This window comes from Ornithorhynchus anatinus, chromosome 1 (genome assembly GCF_004115215.2).
Source record: "Ornithorhynchus anatinus isolate Pmale09 chromosome 1, mOrnAna1.pri.v4, whole genome shotgun sequence".
NCBI lineage: Eukaryota > Metazoa > Chordata > Mammalia > Monotremata > Ornithorhynchidae > Ornithorhynchus > Ornithorhynchus anatinus.
In genome coordinates this window covers 186,270,081-186,287,245 of record NC_041728.1, presented here as the reverse complement: position 1 = coordinate 186,287,245, position 17,165 = coordinate 186,270,081, and the positions used below count along the sequence as shown (strand labels likewise).

Genomic DNA, 17,165 nt, shown 5'->3' with positions numbered 1-17,165 from the left:
ACAGCTTCTGCCCACAGCCTGAGGACCGAGCCTGGGCCCTGGTCTGGGCTGGTCCCTGCAGCCCAGGCTGGACGGCAGGTGGTTGGCTGGAGCTGCCCCTCCCCCAGCCCGCACTTTGTTTTCGGGGGTCCGGGGCCCCATGCCAACCCACCCCTATCACTCGCCACCCTTCTGAAGGAAGCAAAAGGAGAGAGAAGCAGAGAGAGTTAGAAAAAGTTTAGTCAGTGAGGGCTGCAGCCGAGCCCCGCCCCCACCTCCTCCTTGCCGCCTGGCCCTCGGCCCCGGCCCAGAAAGACGCCTCAGGATTGGGCACGGAGAACCCGGCCGGCTGCTCCACTCGGCACTGTGGCCACCTCGGCTGCAGCTCGGGGTAACTTTCTGGTCTGGGGGCTGAGGGATCACCACCCAGGGTAGGGTGACGATCTGGGAGCCGTGGGGTCACAGCCAGATCACGGTCGGTGGGGTCACTGTCCAGGCTGGGGGCAGGCGACGGCTCAGGGGCCGAGAAGTCAGCGTCCGGGCCGGGGGCCGAGCGTAGCAGAAAGGTCACCGGCCTGGCTTCCCGTAGCTGCGGCGTGGGCAGTGGCAGCAACCGGGCTGGGAGCCGAGCGTAGCCGGAGGGTCGCCGGTCCAGCCTCCCGTGGCCAGGCCGGGGGCTGTGGCAGCAGGCGGGCCGGGGCGTGCAGCTGGAGGGTCACTGGCAGTGGCAGCAGGCGGGCCAGGGCGTGCAGCCCGGACTGCAGCAGAGCTGCAGAGAGGGGTCCAGGCCGCGGCCCATCTGGCTGGGGCCGAACACCATGGAGGCGTCGAAGGCGGCCTTGAGCAGGCGCGTGGCCTTGATGGCCTGCAGGACCCCCGGCTCTCCCCGCCGGCCCCCGCGCAGCAGCTCGTAATTCTCCCCCGGGTCCGTGTCCAGGTCGAAAAGCAGCGGCGGGTCGTGGGCGGTCAGCGGGGTGGTGCCGTGGCAGTCCTGGTCCGGGGTCGTGTCGCTGTGGAAGGCGCCTGGCGGAGCGGCCGGGGGTGGCGGTCATCTCAACCCCCTACGCTCCCCGGCTGAGGGCTGCGACCGGGAACGGTCCGTCCCCGGCGGTGCCCTGGCCCCCCCCCGGGGGTCCTGGGGTCCCCCTGGCATCCCCTGGTGGTCCCGGGATTCCCCCAGCACCCTCCGGCAGCTCCTCGACCCGCCCCCCTCGTTCCCACCCGATCCCCAACAAGCATAGTGGTGGCGGGGGCGGTGGGGGGGGGGGTGGCGTGTGTGGTGAGGTTGGATCTCTCTTCAAGTGCCTGGGGGTGGGGTGGGGGTGGGACGGGGCGGAGCCCAGGGGCTTTACCCTGAGTGAAGAAATGCGCCTTGTATCTCCCGTATCGCACAGCAAACACCCCGAGCACCTCGTCCGGGGCCGGCGGGTAGAAGAAGAGACTCTGCCGGGGGCTCTGGGGTCACGGTTCACGGTGCCACAGGTCAGGCCCGCCCTGTGCCCCCGCCCCCCCAACCCTCCATTGCCCACCCCCACTCTGCGCCCCGCTCCCACCTTGCCCGTCCCCAGCAGCAGGGGGCTGAGGTCAAACCCATCCAGCGTGACGTTGGGCAGCTGAGCTCCGGCCAGGGCAGCCAGGGTGGGCAGCAGGTCCAGGGTGCTGGCCAGCTCGCGTGTCACCCCTGTGAGGACAGACACCCGTCGGCCCGGGCCTGGCCCCGACCCCTCTCCAAGGGGCCCACCCGGGGGGCCGGGGCGAGGACCTCGGGGGGTGGGGACACCGGGAGAGGGGCTGGGCAGGGGTGCCGGGGGGGAAGGGGCTGGGCGGGGGCAGGGATGGGGCACCCAGGGCGGGGGCGAGGCTGACCGGGCTGGATGTGGCCGGGCCAGTAGGCCAGCGCCGGCTCCCGCACTCCGCCTTCGTAGGTGGTGCCTTTCCCGCACTTGAGCAGCCCGGCACTGCCGCCGCGCCACATCCGCATCGTCTCCGGCCTGGGAGGGGCGACACATGTCCGGCGAGGCTCTTTACCCGGTACCCGCCGGGAGCCGGACGCTGTACGGAGCACCTACTGTGGGCAGAGCACGGGGCGGCGCGGCCACTGTGAGCGGGACACTACTGAGCACCCACTGTGAGTGGGACACAGTACTGGGCAGCACCTGCGAGGGGGACACTGGACTGAGCAGCCCTTGTGAGTTGGATGCTGTACTGAGCGCCTCCTGGGAGTAGCGGGTCACTACCGAGCACCCCATGGGCAGGACACCATACTGAGCACCCACGGAGAGCAGATGGGGTAGGGGTAGGGGCCCAGCCAGACACGTCTCTGTCCTGTGCCCGCAGGACGATACAGAAGAGTTCCCCCCGGGGTCACGGGGGTTGGGGAGGGCACCATCCCCAGTCCCGTTCTGGCTCTGCTGCCTCCTCCCTCCGCACCGCCCCCCGGCCCCCGCCGGCGGCCGGTACCCCGAGGCCGGCATCCGGCCGCACCCGCCGTCGCACCCGTTGTCGGCGGTGAAGAAGACCAGCGTGTCCTCCTGCAGGCCCAGCTCCTCCAGCGTGCCCAGCAGGGCGCCTACGGCCGCGTCCAGCTCCAGCAGCGCATCCCCGAACGGGCCCCGGCCCGACTGGTCCACGAACTCCCCACCTCCGAACTGCGGGTAGTGAGTGTGCTGGGGATAGAGGCAGAGGCGGGGGGGCCCCGGGTCAGAGCAGGGGGGACCGGGGGTCCCGGGAGGCCGAGGGCAGAGCTGGGGGCTGGGGAGCCCCCGGGGGCAGGGGGCAGGGCAGGGGAGACTCGGTAGCGGGAGCGCCAGGGAGGGAAGTGGGAGACCGGGGGTGGCCCCGGTGGAAAATGCCCGGGCCCGGGAGTCAGAGGACCTGGCTCCAATCCCGCCTCCGCCACTTGCCACCCGGGCGACCTCGGGCGAGTCACTCCACTTCTCTGCACCTCGGCTTCCTCGGCGGTAAAAGGGGGATTCGAAGGCCGTTCTTCCTCCCACTTAGCCGATAGGCCCCGTGCGGGACGGGGCCCGCGTCCGGCCCGCCGACGGGCGATCGGGCTGCCGCCCCAGCTTTCGGGACGGGGGTCGGCGCGGTGCAGGTGCCCGACGAATACCCCAAAACCGGGGCGGCGAGGGGGCTGGACGCACGTGGGAAGCGTAGTAGAGGAAGAAGGGGCGGCGCAGGCGGGCGGCGTCGGCCATGAGCTGTTGGGCGAAGCGGAGGTAGCGGCGCTCGAGGCCGGGCAGGTCCAGGGGCTGCTGCCGCACCGTCAGGTTGTCCAGCAGCGGGACGGGCACGACGCCCTGGTCGCAGGTGCCCCAGCAGCGCTCGGCCGGCGGGAAGCACGTCAGGTTCTGGCACGGGCCCTGCGGGGGCACGACGGACGCCGGTGAGGCCGGGGCGAGGCCGGGGCCCGGCCCGCCTCCCCCGCCCCGGCCCCCCGCGCCCCTACCTGGTCGTGAGAGTAGGGGACCCCCAGGAAGCGCTGGAAGCCCTGATGGGGCGGCAGGAAGGAGCCGTTGGCGCCCACGCCCAGGTGCCACTTGCCCGCCATGCCGGTCAGATAGCCGCGGGCGGCCAGGACCTCGGCCACCGTGACCTCGGCCGGTGGGAGGCCTCCACGCGAGCCCGGGTAGAGGACCCCCGGGAACAGGCCGGAGCGCGTCTGGTAGCGGCCGGTCAGCAGCGACGCCCTGTAGGGGGAGGGGAGAGGGGGAAACTGAGGCAGAGCCGGCGAGGGCCCGGGGGCTGCGGAGAGGAGGAAGCCGGAGAGCGCCCCGCACACAGTGCTCCGCACACAGCAGCGTGGCGCAGTGGAAAGAGCACGGGCTTTGGAGTCAGGGCTCATGAGTTCGAATCCCAGCTCTGCCACTTGTCAGCTGTGTGGCTTGGGCAAGTCACTCAACTTCTCTGGGCCTCAGTGACCTCATCTGTAAAACGGGGATGAAGACCGTGAACCTCACATGGGACAGCCTGATGACCCTGTATCTCCCCCAGTGCTTAGAACAGTGCTCTGCACATAGTCAGCGCTTAAGAAATACCAACATTATTATTATTAAGTACGACTGAATGAAGGAGAGGCCGGGAGGGGAGGAGGAGGACGGAGAGGTCGGGAGGAGGACGGGAGGAGGAGGAGGAGGAGGCAGGAGCGGACCTGGAGGGGCTGCAGACGGGGCAGGTGGAGTAGAAGTCAGTGAAGCGGAGCCCTCCGGCCGCCATCCGGTCGAGGTGCGGCGTGGCCGAGCGCGGGTGTCCGTAGCTGCCCAGGTCCCCGTAGCCCAGGTCGTCGGCGAAGATGACCACGAAATTCGGGGGGCGGGAGGCGACCCGGGCCGCGGCCAGGGCCAGGGCCAGGGCCAGGGGCAGGGGCAGGGCCCGGGGCAGGGGCCGGGGCAGGGCCCGGGGGCCCGGGAGGAGCGGCCGCAGGGCCATGGTCGGGGGCGCCTTGGCCGCCGGACAGCCGGCGGGGTCTGCGGCCGAGGCCGGGCCCGGGGCCCGCCGACACCTGCCGGTCCCTCCCCGCCGGCTCCGGCCCCTCCCGCCCCCGGGGCGGGTCCCGGGGCTCGGCCGGGGGACCCCGCGGGGCCGAGGACCGCGTCCGGCCGCCTCCTTCCCGGGGCGGGACGGGGCGGGGCGGGGGTCGTTGGCCCTCCCCCCTGCGGGTCCGGGGCCCGGACGCTCCCCGGGCGGCGGCTCCACCCCGGGGGACTCTGGCAAATGCAGTCCCGAGGCCAAGGGACCCCCGACCCCCGGACCCCCGGACCCTCCACCCCGGCCCAAGCCTCACTTGCCCTCAACGTTCATTCAATCGTATTTATCGAGCGCTTCCTGCGTGCAGAGCACTCCACTAAGCGCTGGGAATCGCCAACGCCATCAACGGGATTTGGCAAACGCTTACCGCGCGCAAACCACGGTGCTAAACGCTTGGAAGAGTCCATTACAAGAGGGATAATAATAAGGTTGGTATTTGTTAAGCGCTTACTATGTGCAGAGCACTGTTCTAAGCGCTGGGAGAGATACAGGGTCATCAGGTTGTCCCACGTGAGGCTCACGGTCTTCACCCCCATTTTACAGATGAGGTCACTGAGGCACAGAGAAGTGAAGTGACTTGCCCACAGTCACACAGCTGACAAGTGGCAGAGCCGGGATTTGAACCCATGACCTCTGACTCCCAAGCCCGTGCTCTTTCCACTGAGCCACGCTGCTTCATGCACACCGCCCCCCAACCCCTCCTGCCATTCATTCATTCAGTAGTATTTATTGAGCGCTATGTTCAGAGCACTGTACTAAGCGCTTGGAATGTACAATTTGGCAACAGATAGAGACAATCCTTGCCCATTGCCGGGCCCTGACGGGGGCTGGGGTCGGCCTATCTGTGGGGATGGAGGATGGGGAGGAGCCAGGACAGGAGCCCGCCGGGTGGCCAAGGCTGCCCGAACCAGAGGGAGCTGAGAGGCCCCTTGACACACCTCACCCTTCTCCTGACTTCCCACTGTGGGGAGGAGAAAACCACATAGCTCTTCCTAGATTGTGAGCTATCCGACGTTTGGGGTCTAATTAATAATAATAATAATAAATAATAGTATTTGTTAAATGCTTCCTATGTGCCAGACACTTAGAGCTAGGGTGGATTCAAGCAAAGGACGCTGGGCCCGGTCCCTGTTCCTGTCCCACGTGGGGCTCACAGTCTCAATCCCCATTTAACAGGGAGTAGGATTTAATACCCATTTTATAGGTGATGAAACTGAAGCCCAAGAGTAGTTAAATAATAATAATAATGTTGGTATTTGTTAAGCGCTTACTATGTGCCGAGCACTGTTCTAAGCGCTGGGGTAGACATAGGGGAATCAGGTTGTCCCACGTGGGGCTCACAGTCTTAATCCCCATTTTACAGATGAGGGAACTGAGGCCCAGAGAAGTTAAGTGACTCGCCCACAGTCACACAGCCGACAAGTGGCAGAGCTGGGATTCGAACTCATGAGCCCTGACTCCAAAGCCCGTGCTCTTTCCACTGAGCCACGCTGCGTCCGGAGTCACAAAGCAGTCAAGTAGCAGGGCTGGGGCTGAGAACCAGGTCCTCTGGGCCCTTTCCAGGCCGCGTCCCCGATTTTGTTGTATTTTCCATGGTATTTGTTAAGCACTGTGCTCCAGGCAATGTACTGTTGCGGACGGCCTCAAGATGGCAACGGTGAGGCCGGCCTCAAGCCCGTGTCATGGGACCCGCCCCACGTGAACTGCAAAGTGACTCCTGCGCGCACGCGCCACCACGCGCGCGCCACTTTTGCGCGGGCCGGTCGGGTGTCACGCGAGCATGGAGGCGCTTTCTGATTGGCTAAGGCCCCATGCGCGCCTAGCCCCGATTGGGCGCCAATAAAGCGGGCAGGGCGGGGGGGCGGGGCGCTCTCATTCATTCAATCCTATTTCTTGAGCGCTTACTCTGTGCAGAGCACTGTACTAAGCGCTTGGAATGGACAATGGGGCAACAGAAACAATCCCTGCCTAGTGACGGGTTTACAGTCTAATGGGGGAGGCAGATGGTCAAAAACAAGACAACTTAATTGCAATAAATAGAATCAAGGGGATGGACACCTCATTAACAAAATAAGATAAAATAAATAGGGTAATAAAAATATATACGGATGAGCACGGTGCTGAGGGGAGGGGAACGGGGGACACTTCTCTTCCGTTCTTTGTCCCCGCTCTCTTGGAGTCTTTCGTCTCTTCATCGGCTAAACCAACCCCTTCCTAAATTTGTCGCTAAGGGTGCTGAGCATTGGGGCAGCTACAAGTTAATTAGGGTGGACGCAGTCCTTATCCCACGTGGGGCTCAGAGTTTTAATCCCCACTTTACGATAATGATAATAATAATAATAATGTTGGTATTTAAGCGCTTACCCTGTGCAGAGCGCTGTTCTAAGCGCTGGGGTAGTTACAGGGTAATCAGGTTGTCCCACGTGAGGATCAGTCTTAATCTCCATTTTACAGATGAGAGAACTGGGGCACAGAGAACTGAAGTGACTCGCCCACAGTCACACGGCTGACAAGTGGCAGAGCCGGGATTCAAACCCATGACCTCTGACTCCCAAGCCCGGGCTCTTTCCACTGAGCCATGCTGCTTCTCTGAGGCACAGAGGAAGTGAAGTGACTTACCCAAGGTCACACAGCAGACAAGTGGCGGAGCCAGGATTAGAACCCATGACCTTCTGACTCCCAGGCCTGTGCTCTACCCACTCGGCCACGCTGCTAAAATGGCACAGCAGTTTAGTGATGGAGCTGGGATTAGAACCCAGGTCCCTTGACATCCAGGCCTGTGCTCCGTCCTCTAGGCCACGCTGTTTCTCATGGAATTCCTAGTCCATAGGCTCCTTAGGCAGGTATGGGGTCTTCCAACGCTATTATTTCAGAGGAGGCTTAGTGGAAAAAGCCCCAGCCTGGGAGTCGGAGGAACTGGATTCTCATCCCTGCTCCACCATTGCCTGCTCTATGACCTTGGGCAGGTCTCTTCATTCCTCTGTGCTTGTTTCCTCATCTGTGAAATAAATGGGGATTCAAAACCTGATTTCCCTCCTACTTAAGCTGTGACCCCCATGTGGGATAGGGACTGTGTCCAGTGATTTACCTGTCTCTACCCCGGGGCTTAGAATAGTGCTAGACACACAGTGTTTACCAAATACTATTACTTTCCCAGATGCTTAGTATAGTGGTCTGCACACATAAATACTATTGATTGATTGAAGGTTTTCATCAAGTTTCTACTTGATGTGGAGAGGAATCGATAACCATTGGAAGTTGTTGAGTGGTGTCTGTTTTTATTGACACAATTATGTCCTGGTTCTCTTCCTACCTCTCTGGCTGCTCCTTCTCAATTTGTCTCCCACCCTTTAATTGTGGGAGTCCCTCAAGGCTCAGTTCTGTTTTCCATCTACTCTCACTCCCTTGGAGAACTCATTCAGAGTGTTCAGAAGCAGTGAAGTAGCGTGGCTCAGTGGAAAGAGCACAGGCTTGGGAGCCAGAGGTCATGGGTTCTAATCCCGCCTCTGCCACTTGTCAGCTGTGTGACTGGGCAAGTCACTTAACCTCTCGGGGCCTCAGTTCCCTCATCTGTAAAATGGGGATTAAGACTGTGAGCCCCCCAGGGGACAACCTGATCACTTTGTATCCCCCCCAGCGCTTAGAACAGTGCTTTGCACATAGTAAGAGCTTAACAAATACCATTATTATTCGCTCCCACTGTTCCAACTCCCACCTCTATGTGGATGATTTCCACATGATTCCCTCTCCAACTCTGACCTCTCTCCTCTGATGTCTCGAATTTCCTCCTGCCTTCAAGAAATTTCTACTTGGATGTCATTATGGGCAGGGATTGTCACTCTTTATTGCTGTATTATACTTTCCCAAGCACTTAGTACAGTGTTCTGCGCACAGTGAGCGCTTAATACTAGTGAACGAATAAACGGATGTCCCGCTGACACCTCTATCTCAACATATCCAAAACAGAACTTGTCATTTTCCCACCCGAACCCTGTCCTCTCCAGGATTTTCCCATCACTGTAAGCAGTACCACCATCCATTAAGCCCACAACCTTGGCATTACCCTTGCATCCTTCCCTCATTCAACCCCTATATTCAGTCTGTCGCCAAATCCCTCCAGTTGTCCCTCCACAACATTCCCCAGATCCATCCCTTCCTCTCCGTCCGGGTGACACCCGAGCTGGCCCAGGCACTTGGTGCTGGCATTGGGTCTTAGCACTAGATCCTGGCAGTGGGTCCAGACTTGGCTTTGTTACTGCACTGGCCTCTTGAAGTGCAGGGAGAGGTTGGGGGGCGAGGGGAGGGTACCTTCCCCGGGTCTGCACCGGCCCCGCCAGACTCTGCTGGTCACAGCCCATCGGCCCTGGCCGGCAAAGCCCCAAGGCACTGGCCCAAGGAGAGGGGGCTGGACCAGGGTGTTTCTGCCAGGGCACAGGAGCAGAGATGGGCTGCCGGCAGCCCCGAGGCTCACCCGAAGAAGACGGCCGGGCTGCGTGGGGACTTGCCGGGATGGTGGGCGCTGGGGGTGTGGATACCTGCTGGGCAGTGGGCGCTGAGGGCACGGGGCCCTGCCGGGACCGTGGGTACTGCGGACATGGGGCCCTGCCAGAGCGGTGGGCACCGTGGGCGTTGCGGGTGCAGGGTCGGAGACCGTGGCCGCCTGGCAGCCGGTCCCTGCAGTTCAGTTGAGTCCCCCAGCAGCTGGGCCCACATGTGGCGGGCTGAGACGTCCCACATCGATTCTTCCCAAAGACCCATCCCCAGAATTCCCAGCCACGAGGGACATCCCCTTCGCTGCTGTCCCCTAGTAGCCCCGAGACTTGGGCCGGTTGTGGCGAGAAGCTCAGGCCCGGTCCCGAATGGGGCGCAGCGATTGGTGTGGGAGGGTGGGCGGGCCGAGGGCGCAGGAGCCCACAGAGGAGGCTGAGAGGGAGGGACGGACTTCCGATCCCCCTGCTGTCCCCACTGCTAAGGAGACTTGGTGCCGGCCACAAAGAGGGCGTCCAATCCCGTCACCGCTGCCGATTCCAGGGCCCCCAGCCCCTCCTGGGGCTCCTCCCCGAAGTCCGCCCACCACGGCCGGCGGGAGCGGCGCAGGGCGGACAGGTGGGCCCGCCGGGCTTGGGTGGCCACTGGCCGGGACCGGCTCACGAAGGCCTGCGAGGCGACTCCCGTGGCCTCCTGGAGCCCCGGAGCACCTGTGCGGGGAGGAAGAGAATGGCCCCGGGCCGGCCGCCTGGCCCGAGACCCGGTCCCCGAAACCCGCCCCCACCCAGAGCTGGATGGAGTGCACGCCCCAGCCGGGCTGGAGCTGGCCTGCCCAAGGGTCCAGGCTGAACATTCTGAAGACAAACCCATCCACGCCTCACCCAGGATCTCCCCTGGGGACTGCAATAAAAGAACCCAAGTGGGTAGACCAGCAGCAGAATTTGGCATGAACCAATGGCCAGGCTCAAACCCTACAAGACTCACCTCAAGCAAGTCTTCTTGGAGGCGGGGACGAGGCCAGGGACAGGGAAGAGAGTGGGAGGGGCAGGGTGGGGTGAGGCAAGGCCAGGGCAGGGAAGGGTAGTGCAGGGCAAGGGAGGGCAGGGCAGGGCAGAGCAGGGACAGAGCAGTACCAGGACAGGACCAGGGCAGGGGCTGGGGGCCCAGGGCCTACGCACCCATCAGCTGGTCAATATCAGTGCTGATCTGAGCCATCCAGGCTTCTCTGCGCCGCTCCGCCCGGCGGCTCAGGCCGCGGGTCACCAAGTGATGGCCCAGCCTCTCCTGGGCCTGGATGTGAAGCTCGCGGCTGGCCGCGTCGGTCCTGGACCGAGCCTGAGGGAAGGTGTGCACGGTGACGACCCTGAGCGCCGACTGGGCCGGTCGGGACAGCTACCGGGCCCGGGCCTGCTGTCAAGGCTTTGGAAATCAAATAGGATCATCACCCCTGGTTTACTTTAGCTGCCAACTGCCCAAGTGCCCGACCGCCCAGTCCCCCGACTGCCCGAGTGCCGACTCCTGTCGGCTTCCTCTCTGCCTGCGCTCCGACCTCCTCCCCGGTTTCCAGCAGCCCGAGAGCTCAGCTTCTGGCCAATCCCCACTGTTCTGCTTAGATGTGGGGCCCCGGGGCCTGAGGCTGGAGTTGGGGGGCAGGGGAAGAGTCCCCATGTCCAAAATAGCCCCCGTTTCTGCTGGTCATATACGTGGTTAGCTGGGATGGTGGGCGGGCGGGCCCTTCACTGGGACGCCCAGCCAGGCCACCAAGAGAGACAGTCATCTCCTGCAGCTGCATTCACCTGGAGTCCCAAGAGCTGGGGCTGGGGTTCTGCTCCTGCCCTCACTGGGGTACCAGGGGCGGGAGCCCCAAGTTTCCAGGCAGGAGAGGAGAAACTGGCGGCTAGGGTGGGTGGCTGGGAGATCCCCAGGGAGAGAGAGGGAAAGGGAAAGCCAATGGGGAAAAGGGGGTAAAGGGAAGAGCAAAGCATCCAAGAAAGGTGGACAAGAAGAACCGAAGAGGAGAAAAAGGAGGAGGAAAAAGAGGAAGAAGAGGAGGAAGAGGAGGAGAAAAGGGAATGAGAGCGGGACAATGTCCAGGAAGGGCAGAAGAGCGAGCTAAGATGAGAGCTTCCTCCGGCTTTCCCTGCTTGGGCCAGACCCCAGCAGGGGCCAGAGTCCACGATGCTCTGGGCCGCGCATGTACCGGGTGCAGATTGAGGTGCTCCTCCACCTGCTGCTTCAGCTGCTGCCTGCGTGAGTCCGAGAGCCAGGGCCCCCACCCCCAGTTCTGCCAACCAGCCAATTCCATCCTCTCCCGCCGCCGCCGGGCCAAAAACCGAAGCACCTGCAGAGAACCAAGGGTTCGCTCTCCCTCCTGCCTCCACCCATGCCCTGCAGCCCCCAGCCCACCCGACTCCGCCTGTACTCCACAGCCCCCAGCTCTCCCTGGGCCTGCTGCCAGTCAGCCAGGAGAGGCAGGGGAAGAGCTACAGAGAAAAGGCATTGTGCCCCACCCCCCGACTCCCTTGGCTCCCTATTTTCTCCCTCCTCCCCACCCCGCTGTTTCCTTCCAAGCTCAACTGGTCACCTCCCCTCAAGACAAAACTGCCCTCCTCCCTGGCCTTGGGAACTGTGTCCCTCTGCCCACTTGGGGAGGACGGGGCGTGGGGAGGACGGGGCGTGGGGAGGACGGCGCGTGGGGAGGATGGGGCGTGGAGTGGAAGATGAGATGAGAAGAGGTTGGGGTCCGGTGCTAACACCTTCCCTCCCTCTCCTCTCCCGATGCCCCGGTGGGCTGAGGCAGGGGTGTCCCCCCGTCTCCCCCCGAGCCCCCAGGAGGTTCCCCAGGACACCCAAGCCTGGTCAGGGTCCCTCTCCCCACCCAAGAACAGCCATCCCCCCCATCGCGCCCCCCCCAACCCGCCCGCGAGCCACAGAGCCACTGACGGTCCTCTGGAGGGTGACGGCGGCCTTGTGCTCCCGGAGACTCTGCTTGTGGCGGTGGAAGTCCCTCCTGGCTCGGTGGCCCCGCCAGTGCCTCTGGATGGTCAGGGCGCATCGCTCCTCCATTTCCTGCTGATGCTTCCCCACCTGACCTGCACAGGAAGCCAGGGGCTCCTCTCTCAGGCCTCCACTGACCCCATCCTCAACTGGGGGCAGGGGAAAAGTGCCCCCCCTTCCCTGGCTTTCCTGATCATTCCCCACCCTTGCCCTCTGACCACCCCCGACCCCGGCCTCGGACAGTCCCCCACCCCAGCCTCTCTGCCGTCTCCCCCCGGCCCAGCCTCTGACCACCACCCCACCCCCGCACTCCTGAGGCTCAGAACTAGCTCCCGAACATTTCTCTTTGCCGTCTTGCCCTCTGCTCCCGCCCTCTGCCACTGGATGGGTGAAGGGAGGAGAGGACCATGGGGTTGTAGGAGAGCGGTCATGGCTTGGGCCAGGCTTCATGCTGCACTGGGTCCTTCCTTGGGGTTAAAACCTGAGGGGGCACGGGAGGCTCGCGGCTCTAGTCCCGGACTTCTCTCTGGGCTAGGCTTGGCTCGCGTCTTCCACTGGGGCTCCATAATTGATTTTAGTGTCTGCCTCCCCTTCTGGACTGGAAGCTACTTGTGGGAAGGGAACATGTCTGCCAATTCTGTTTTAGTGTTATAAAAATAATAATAATAGTAGCAACTGTTAAGCACTTACTGTGTGCCAAACATTGTACTAAATCTGAGATAGATTCATTCAATCGTATTAATTGAGCGCTTACTGTGTGGAAAGCATTGTACTAAGTGCTTGGAAAGTACAATTTGGCAACAGATAGAGACAATCCCTACCCGACAACGGGCTCATAGTCTAGAAGGGGGAGACAGATAATAAAACAAAACAAGTAGACAGGCATCACTACCATCAAAATAGATAAGCACAATTATAGATATATAAACATCATTAATAAAATAAGTAGAGTAATAAATATGTACAAATACACAAGCGCTGTGGGGAGGGGAAGGGGGTAGAGCAGAGGGAGGGAGTAGGGGCGATGGGGAGAGGAGGAGCAGAGGAAAAAGGGGGGCTCAGTGTGGGAAGGCCTCCTGGAAGAGGTGAGCTCTCGGTAGGGCTTTGAAGAGGGGAAGAGAGCTAGTTTGGCGGATGTGAGGAGGGAGGGCATTCCAGGCCAGAGGTCGACGGTGGGATAGGCGAGAACGAGGCACAGTGAGGAGGTGAGCAGCGGCAGAGGAGCGGAATGTAGGGGCTGGGCCGCAGAAGGAGAGAAGGGAAGCGAGGTAGGTGGGGGCAAGGGGATGAGAGCTAGATACAAGATAATCAGACCCCACACAGGAAAAGGGAATTAGTTCCCATTTTGTGGTTGAGGGAACTGAGGCACAGAGAAGTGAAGTGACATGCCCAAAGTCACACAGCAGATAAGTGGTGGAGATGGGATTAGAACCCAAAGTCCTCTGACTCCCAGGCCCATGCTCTTTCCACTAGGTCATGCTGCTTCTTTCCCAAGTGCCCTCCCAAGCACTAAGTTCAGGGCTCCGCATACAGTAAGCACGCTCAAAAATACTATCGATCGATTGCCTGATGGATTGCCTTGGGGCTCTGCTCCCTTTCAGGGTTTCACAGGTGTCTGACTCTAGCAAAGTGGCCCGGGAAGCTGCAGGCAGAGTCAGTGTGGCAGCCCAGGAGGCTGAGAGATGCCCCGATCCCCTGCCGGCCCCTCCACTTGGCCCTCGGACGGGGAAGGCCACACCGGAGGGTACACACGTTTAGACTGTGAGCCAGTTACTGGGCAGGGATTGTCTCTATCTGTTGCCACAGCGTGGCTCAGTGGTAAGAGCATGGGCTGGGGAGTCAGAGATCATGAGTTCAAATCCCGGGTCCGCTGCCTGTCAGCTGTGTGAATTTGGGCAAGTGGCTTTACTTCTCTGGGCCTCAGTTCCCTCGTCTGTAAAATGGGGATGACGACGCTGAGCCCCATGTGGGACAACCTGATCACCTGGTATCCTTCCCAGCCCTTAGAACAGTGCTTTGCACAAAGTAAGCGCTTAACAAATGCCAACATTATTATTATTATTGCTGAAGTGTATATTCCAAGCGCTGAGTACAGTGCTCGGCACAAAGTAAGCACTCAATCAATACGATTGAATGAATGAATACTCACACACACCACGGGACCCCGGGGCTCTGGGGCTCCCCCTGCTGGCAAGACTCAACCTGTGGGCAGCTCCTCCTCCCCACTCTCTCCCCCATCCTGGGAATAATCATAATAATAATAACAATAATGGCATTTGTTAAGTACATACTATGTGCCAGGCACTGTACTCCAAGACAGCCTGCCTAGCTCAGGGCTGACCCTGGCAAGAGCTCCAGGACACTTGGATGGAACAGTGGACCCCCCGACTCTTCCCTCTCCATCCCTGACTCTCCCCCAGTGACCCAGCATGGATCATCCAACACTGCTGAGTCTCCCCTCTCCATCCCTGACTCCCCCAGTGACCTAGCAAGGACCGTCCCACACCCCGGACCTTCCCCTCTCCATCCGTGACTCTCCCCAGTGACCCAGCAGGGACCATCCAACACCCTTAATAGAGTAAGCACTTAACAAATACCATTATTACTATGTGCCAGACACTGTATTAAGCTCTGGGGTAGATACAAGATAATCAGGCTGGACACAGTTCTGCCCCACATAGCGTTCACAGTCTTAATCCCCATTTTACAGATGAGGTACCTGAGGCACAGAGAAGTTAAGTGTCTTGCCCAGGGTCACACAGCAGACAAGTGGCAGAGCCGGTATTAGAACCCAGGTCTTCCGACTCCCAAGCCTGTGCTCGTTCTATTAAGCCATTCTGCTTCTCCATCCATGGCTGTCCTCCAGTGTCCTGGCACGGTCCACCTCATATCCGACTCCCCCTCTCAATCCCTGAATCTCTCCCAGTGGACCAGCACAGACCATCCAATATCCCTGACTCTCTTCTCTCCGACCCTCTTTCCCAGTAACCTATCCAATACACTTGACTCTCCCCAGTGACCCTGCACAGACCAACCAATGCCCCTGACTCTGCCCGTTCCATCCCGTGACCCAGCACGGACCATCCAACACCCCTGACTGCAGTACCGGGGAAGACTCGGGAATGGAGAGATGAGAGTAAAGAGTATGCTGCCTGGATTATCCTTCTACAGAAACGTTCTGTGTATGTCACCCCACTCCTCAAAAATCTCCAGTGGTTGCCTATCAACCTCCATATCACACAGCAACTCCTCACTCTTGGCTTCACAGCTCTCCATCATCTTGCCCCTTCTTTATCTCACCTCCCTTCCCTCCTTCTACATCCCAACCCGCACACTCCGCCCTTCTGGTGCCACTAACCTTCTGTCTGTGCCTCGTTCTCGCCTGCCCCGTCGTCAACCCCGGCCCATGTCCTACCTCTGGCCTGGAATGCCCTCCCTTCTCAAATCCAACGGACAATCACTCTTTCCCCCTTCAAAGCCCTACTTAGGGCTTGCCTCCTCCAAGAGGCCTTCCCAGACTAAGCCCCCTTTTCCTCAGCTCCCCCTCCCTTCTGCATCACTTCGACTCACTCCCTTTGCTTTTCCCCCCGACTCCCCGCCCCATAGCACTTATGTATATATCTGTAATTCTACTTATTTATATTGATGCTTGTTCACTTGTTTGGATGTGTATATAATCTATAAATCTATTTATTTATATTGGTGCCTGTTCACTTGTTTTGATGTCTGTCTCCCCCCTTCTAGACTATAAGCCCAGTGTGGGCAGGGATTGTCTCTCTTTATTGCTGAATTGTACTTTCCAAGCACTTAGTACAGTGCTCTGCACACAGTAAGCACTCAGTAAATCTGACTGAATGAATGAATGGATAGTCCATCCCTATCCTCTCTCTTGCTCCCTCCTAGACCTCCACCATCAACCTCTCACTTTCCAATGGCTTCTTCCCAACTGCTTTCAAACATGCTTCTGTCTCCCCTATCCTAAAAAAAATCCTCCCTTGATCCCATGGCTTCCTCCAGTCATCACCCCATCTCCCTCCTAACATTCCTCTCCAAACTCCTTGAGCGAGTTGTCTACACCTGCTGCCTCTACCTCCTCTCCTCCAATTCTCCCCTTGACTCTCTCCAATCTGGCTTCCACCACCTTCACTCCACAGAAACTGCTCTCTCTCAAAGGTCAACAATAACCTCCTTTTTGCCAAATCCAACAGCCCCTGCTCCATCCTAATCCTCCTCTACCTATCAGCTGCCTTCAACATCGTGGACCATCCCCTTCTACCAGAACCACCCTCAGCTGCACAGACACCATCCTCTCCCGGTTCTCCTCCTGGCTCTGTGGCCCCTCATTTTCAGTCCCTATCCATGGCTCCTCCTAATCCTCCCACCCCCTAACTGTGGGAATTCCTCAAAGCTGTTCTGGGTCTCCTCCTATTCTCCATCTACACCCACTCCCTTGGAAAATTCACAGCAGCCAAGCGAACTGCCTTCCCTCCTCCCCACTGAGGGCCAGCACCAACTCCCCACCGCATCATTGAGATGATCCCAGCAGATCCTGCTTCCCACTGCCCCGGCGGGGAGAACAAACTGGCAGCATGAGGTCTCATAAAAGCTCAGGAAAGCTAGTGGCTGCGGAGTCACTGCTGTAGACTCTGAATCACGAGGAGAAATTCTGCTCCTCTTCCATTAATTCTTATGCTGTTTGTTTTAATGTTTAAGTGCTTCGTTTCTCCCAATATGTCTGTCTCCACTCTTCCCACACTTCTACTCATAGATTGTGAGACCCCCGAATGACAGGGTCTGTGACTAATTCCCACCTGCATAATCTTTTCCAATGCTTAGTACAGTGCTCTGAACATAATAAGCACTTAATAGAAGCAATCATAACTACTACTAGCGAACCTCGCCCCTCTCCTTCTACAACCCAGACCACATGCTTCGCTTTCCTCACACCACCCTACATGCTGTACTTGGATCTCGTCTACATCACCACTGCCTCCTTGCCCCCAACCTGCCTTTGGCCTGGAACTCCCTCCCCGCTTCATATACCGCAGACCACTATTCCCCCCCTACACCTCCAAAGCCCTCCTAAAGTTATCTCCTCCAAGAGGCCTTTCCCGACTATGCCCTCATTTTCCCACCCTATCTGCTCTTCCCTATGTCACCTACGTGCTCAT

At 60.1% G+C, this 17,165-nt stretch overlaps 2 protein-coding genes across 2 annotated transcripts in view; both read right to left on the bottom strand.

Annotated features, from left to right (window-relative positions):
• Nucleotides 1-201: 201 nt before the first annotated feature.
• On the bottom strand, nucleotides 202-4,757 carry ARSA (arylsulfatase A). Its single transcript, XM_029061010.1, has 8 exons — nucleotides 4,133-4,757; nucleotides 3,431-3,671; nucleotides 3,126-3,344; nucleotides 2,476-2,645; nucleotides 1,846-1,970; nucleotides 1,533-1,660; nucleotides 1,332-1,434; nucleotides 202-1,002 (listed from the first exon to the last, which is right to left on the bottom strand). Exons 1-8 carry the CDS (start codon nucleotides 4,408-4,410, stop codon nucleotides 695-697), a joined length of 1,572 nt encoding a protein of 523 aa, XP_028916843.1. The 5' UTR covers nucleotides 4,411-4,757; the 3' UTR covers nucleotides 202-694.
• A 3,792-nt stretch (nucleotides 4,758-8,549) lies between these two features.
• IQCB1 (IQ motif containing B1) overlaps nucleotides 8,550-17,165 on the bottom strand; it is a 28,100-nt gene continuing 19,484 nt past the window's right edge. Inside the window, exons 11-14 of the mRNA XM_029062550.2 lie at nucleotides 11,941-12,089; nucleotides 11,198-11,338; nucleotides 10,176-10,332; nucleotides 8,550-9,707 (exon numbers count right to left, since the gene is read on the bottom strand). Coding sequence (XP_028918383.1) covers nucleotides 9,478-9,707; nucleotides 10,176-10,332; nucleotides 11,198-11,338; nucleotides 11,941-12,089 — 677 coding nt within the window. The 3' untranslated portion in view covers nucleotides 8,550-9,477. The remainder of the gene's footprint in view (nucleotides 9,708-10,175; nucleotides 10,333-11,197; nucleotides 11,339-11,940; nucleotides 12,090-17,165) is intronic.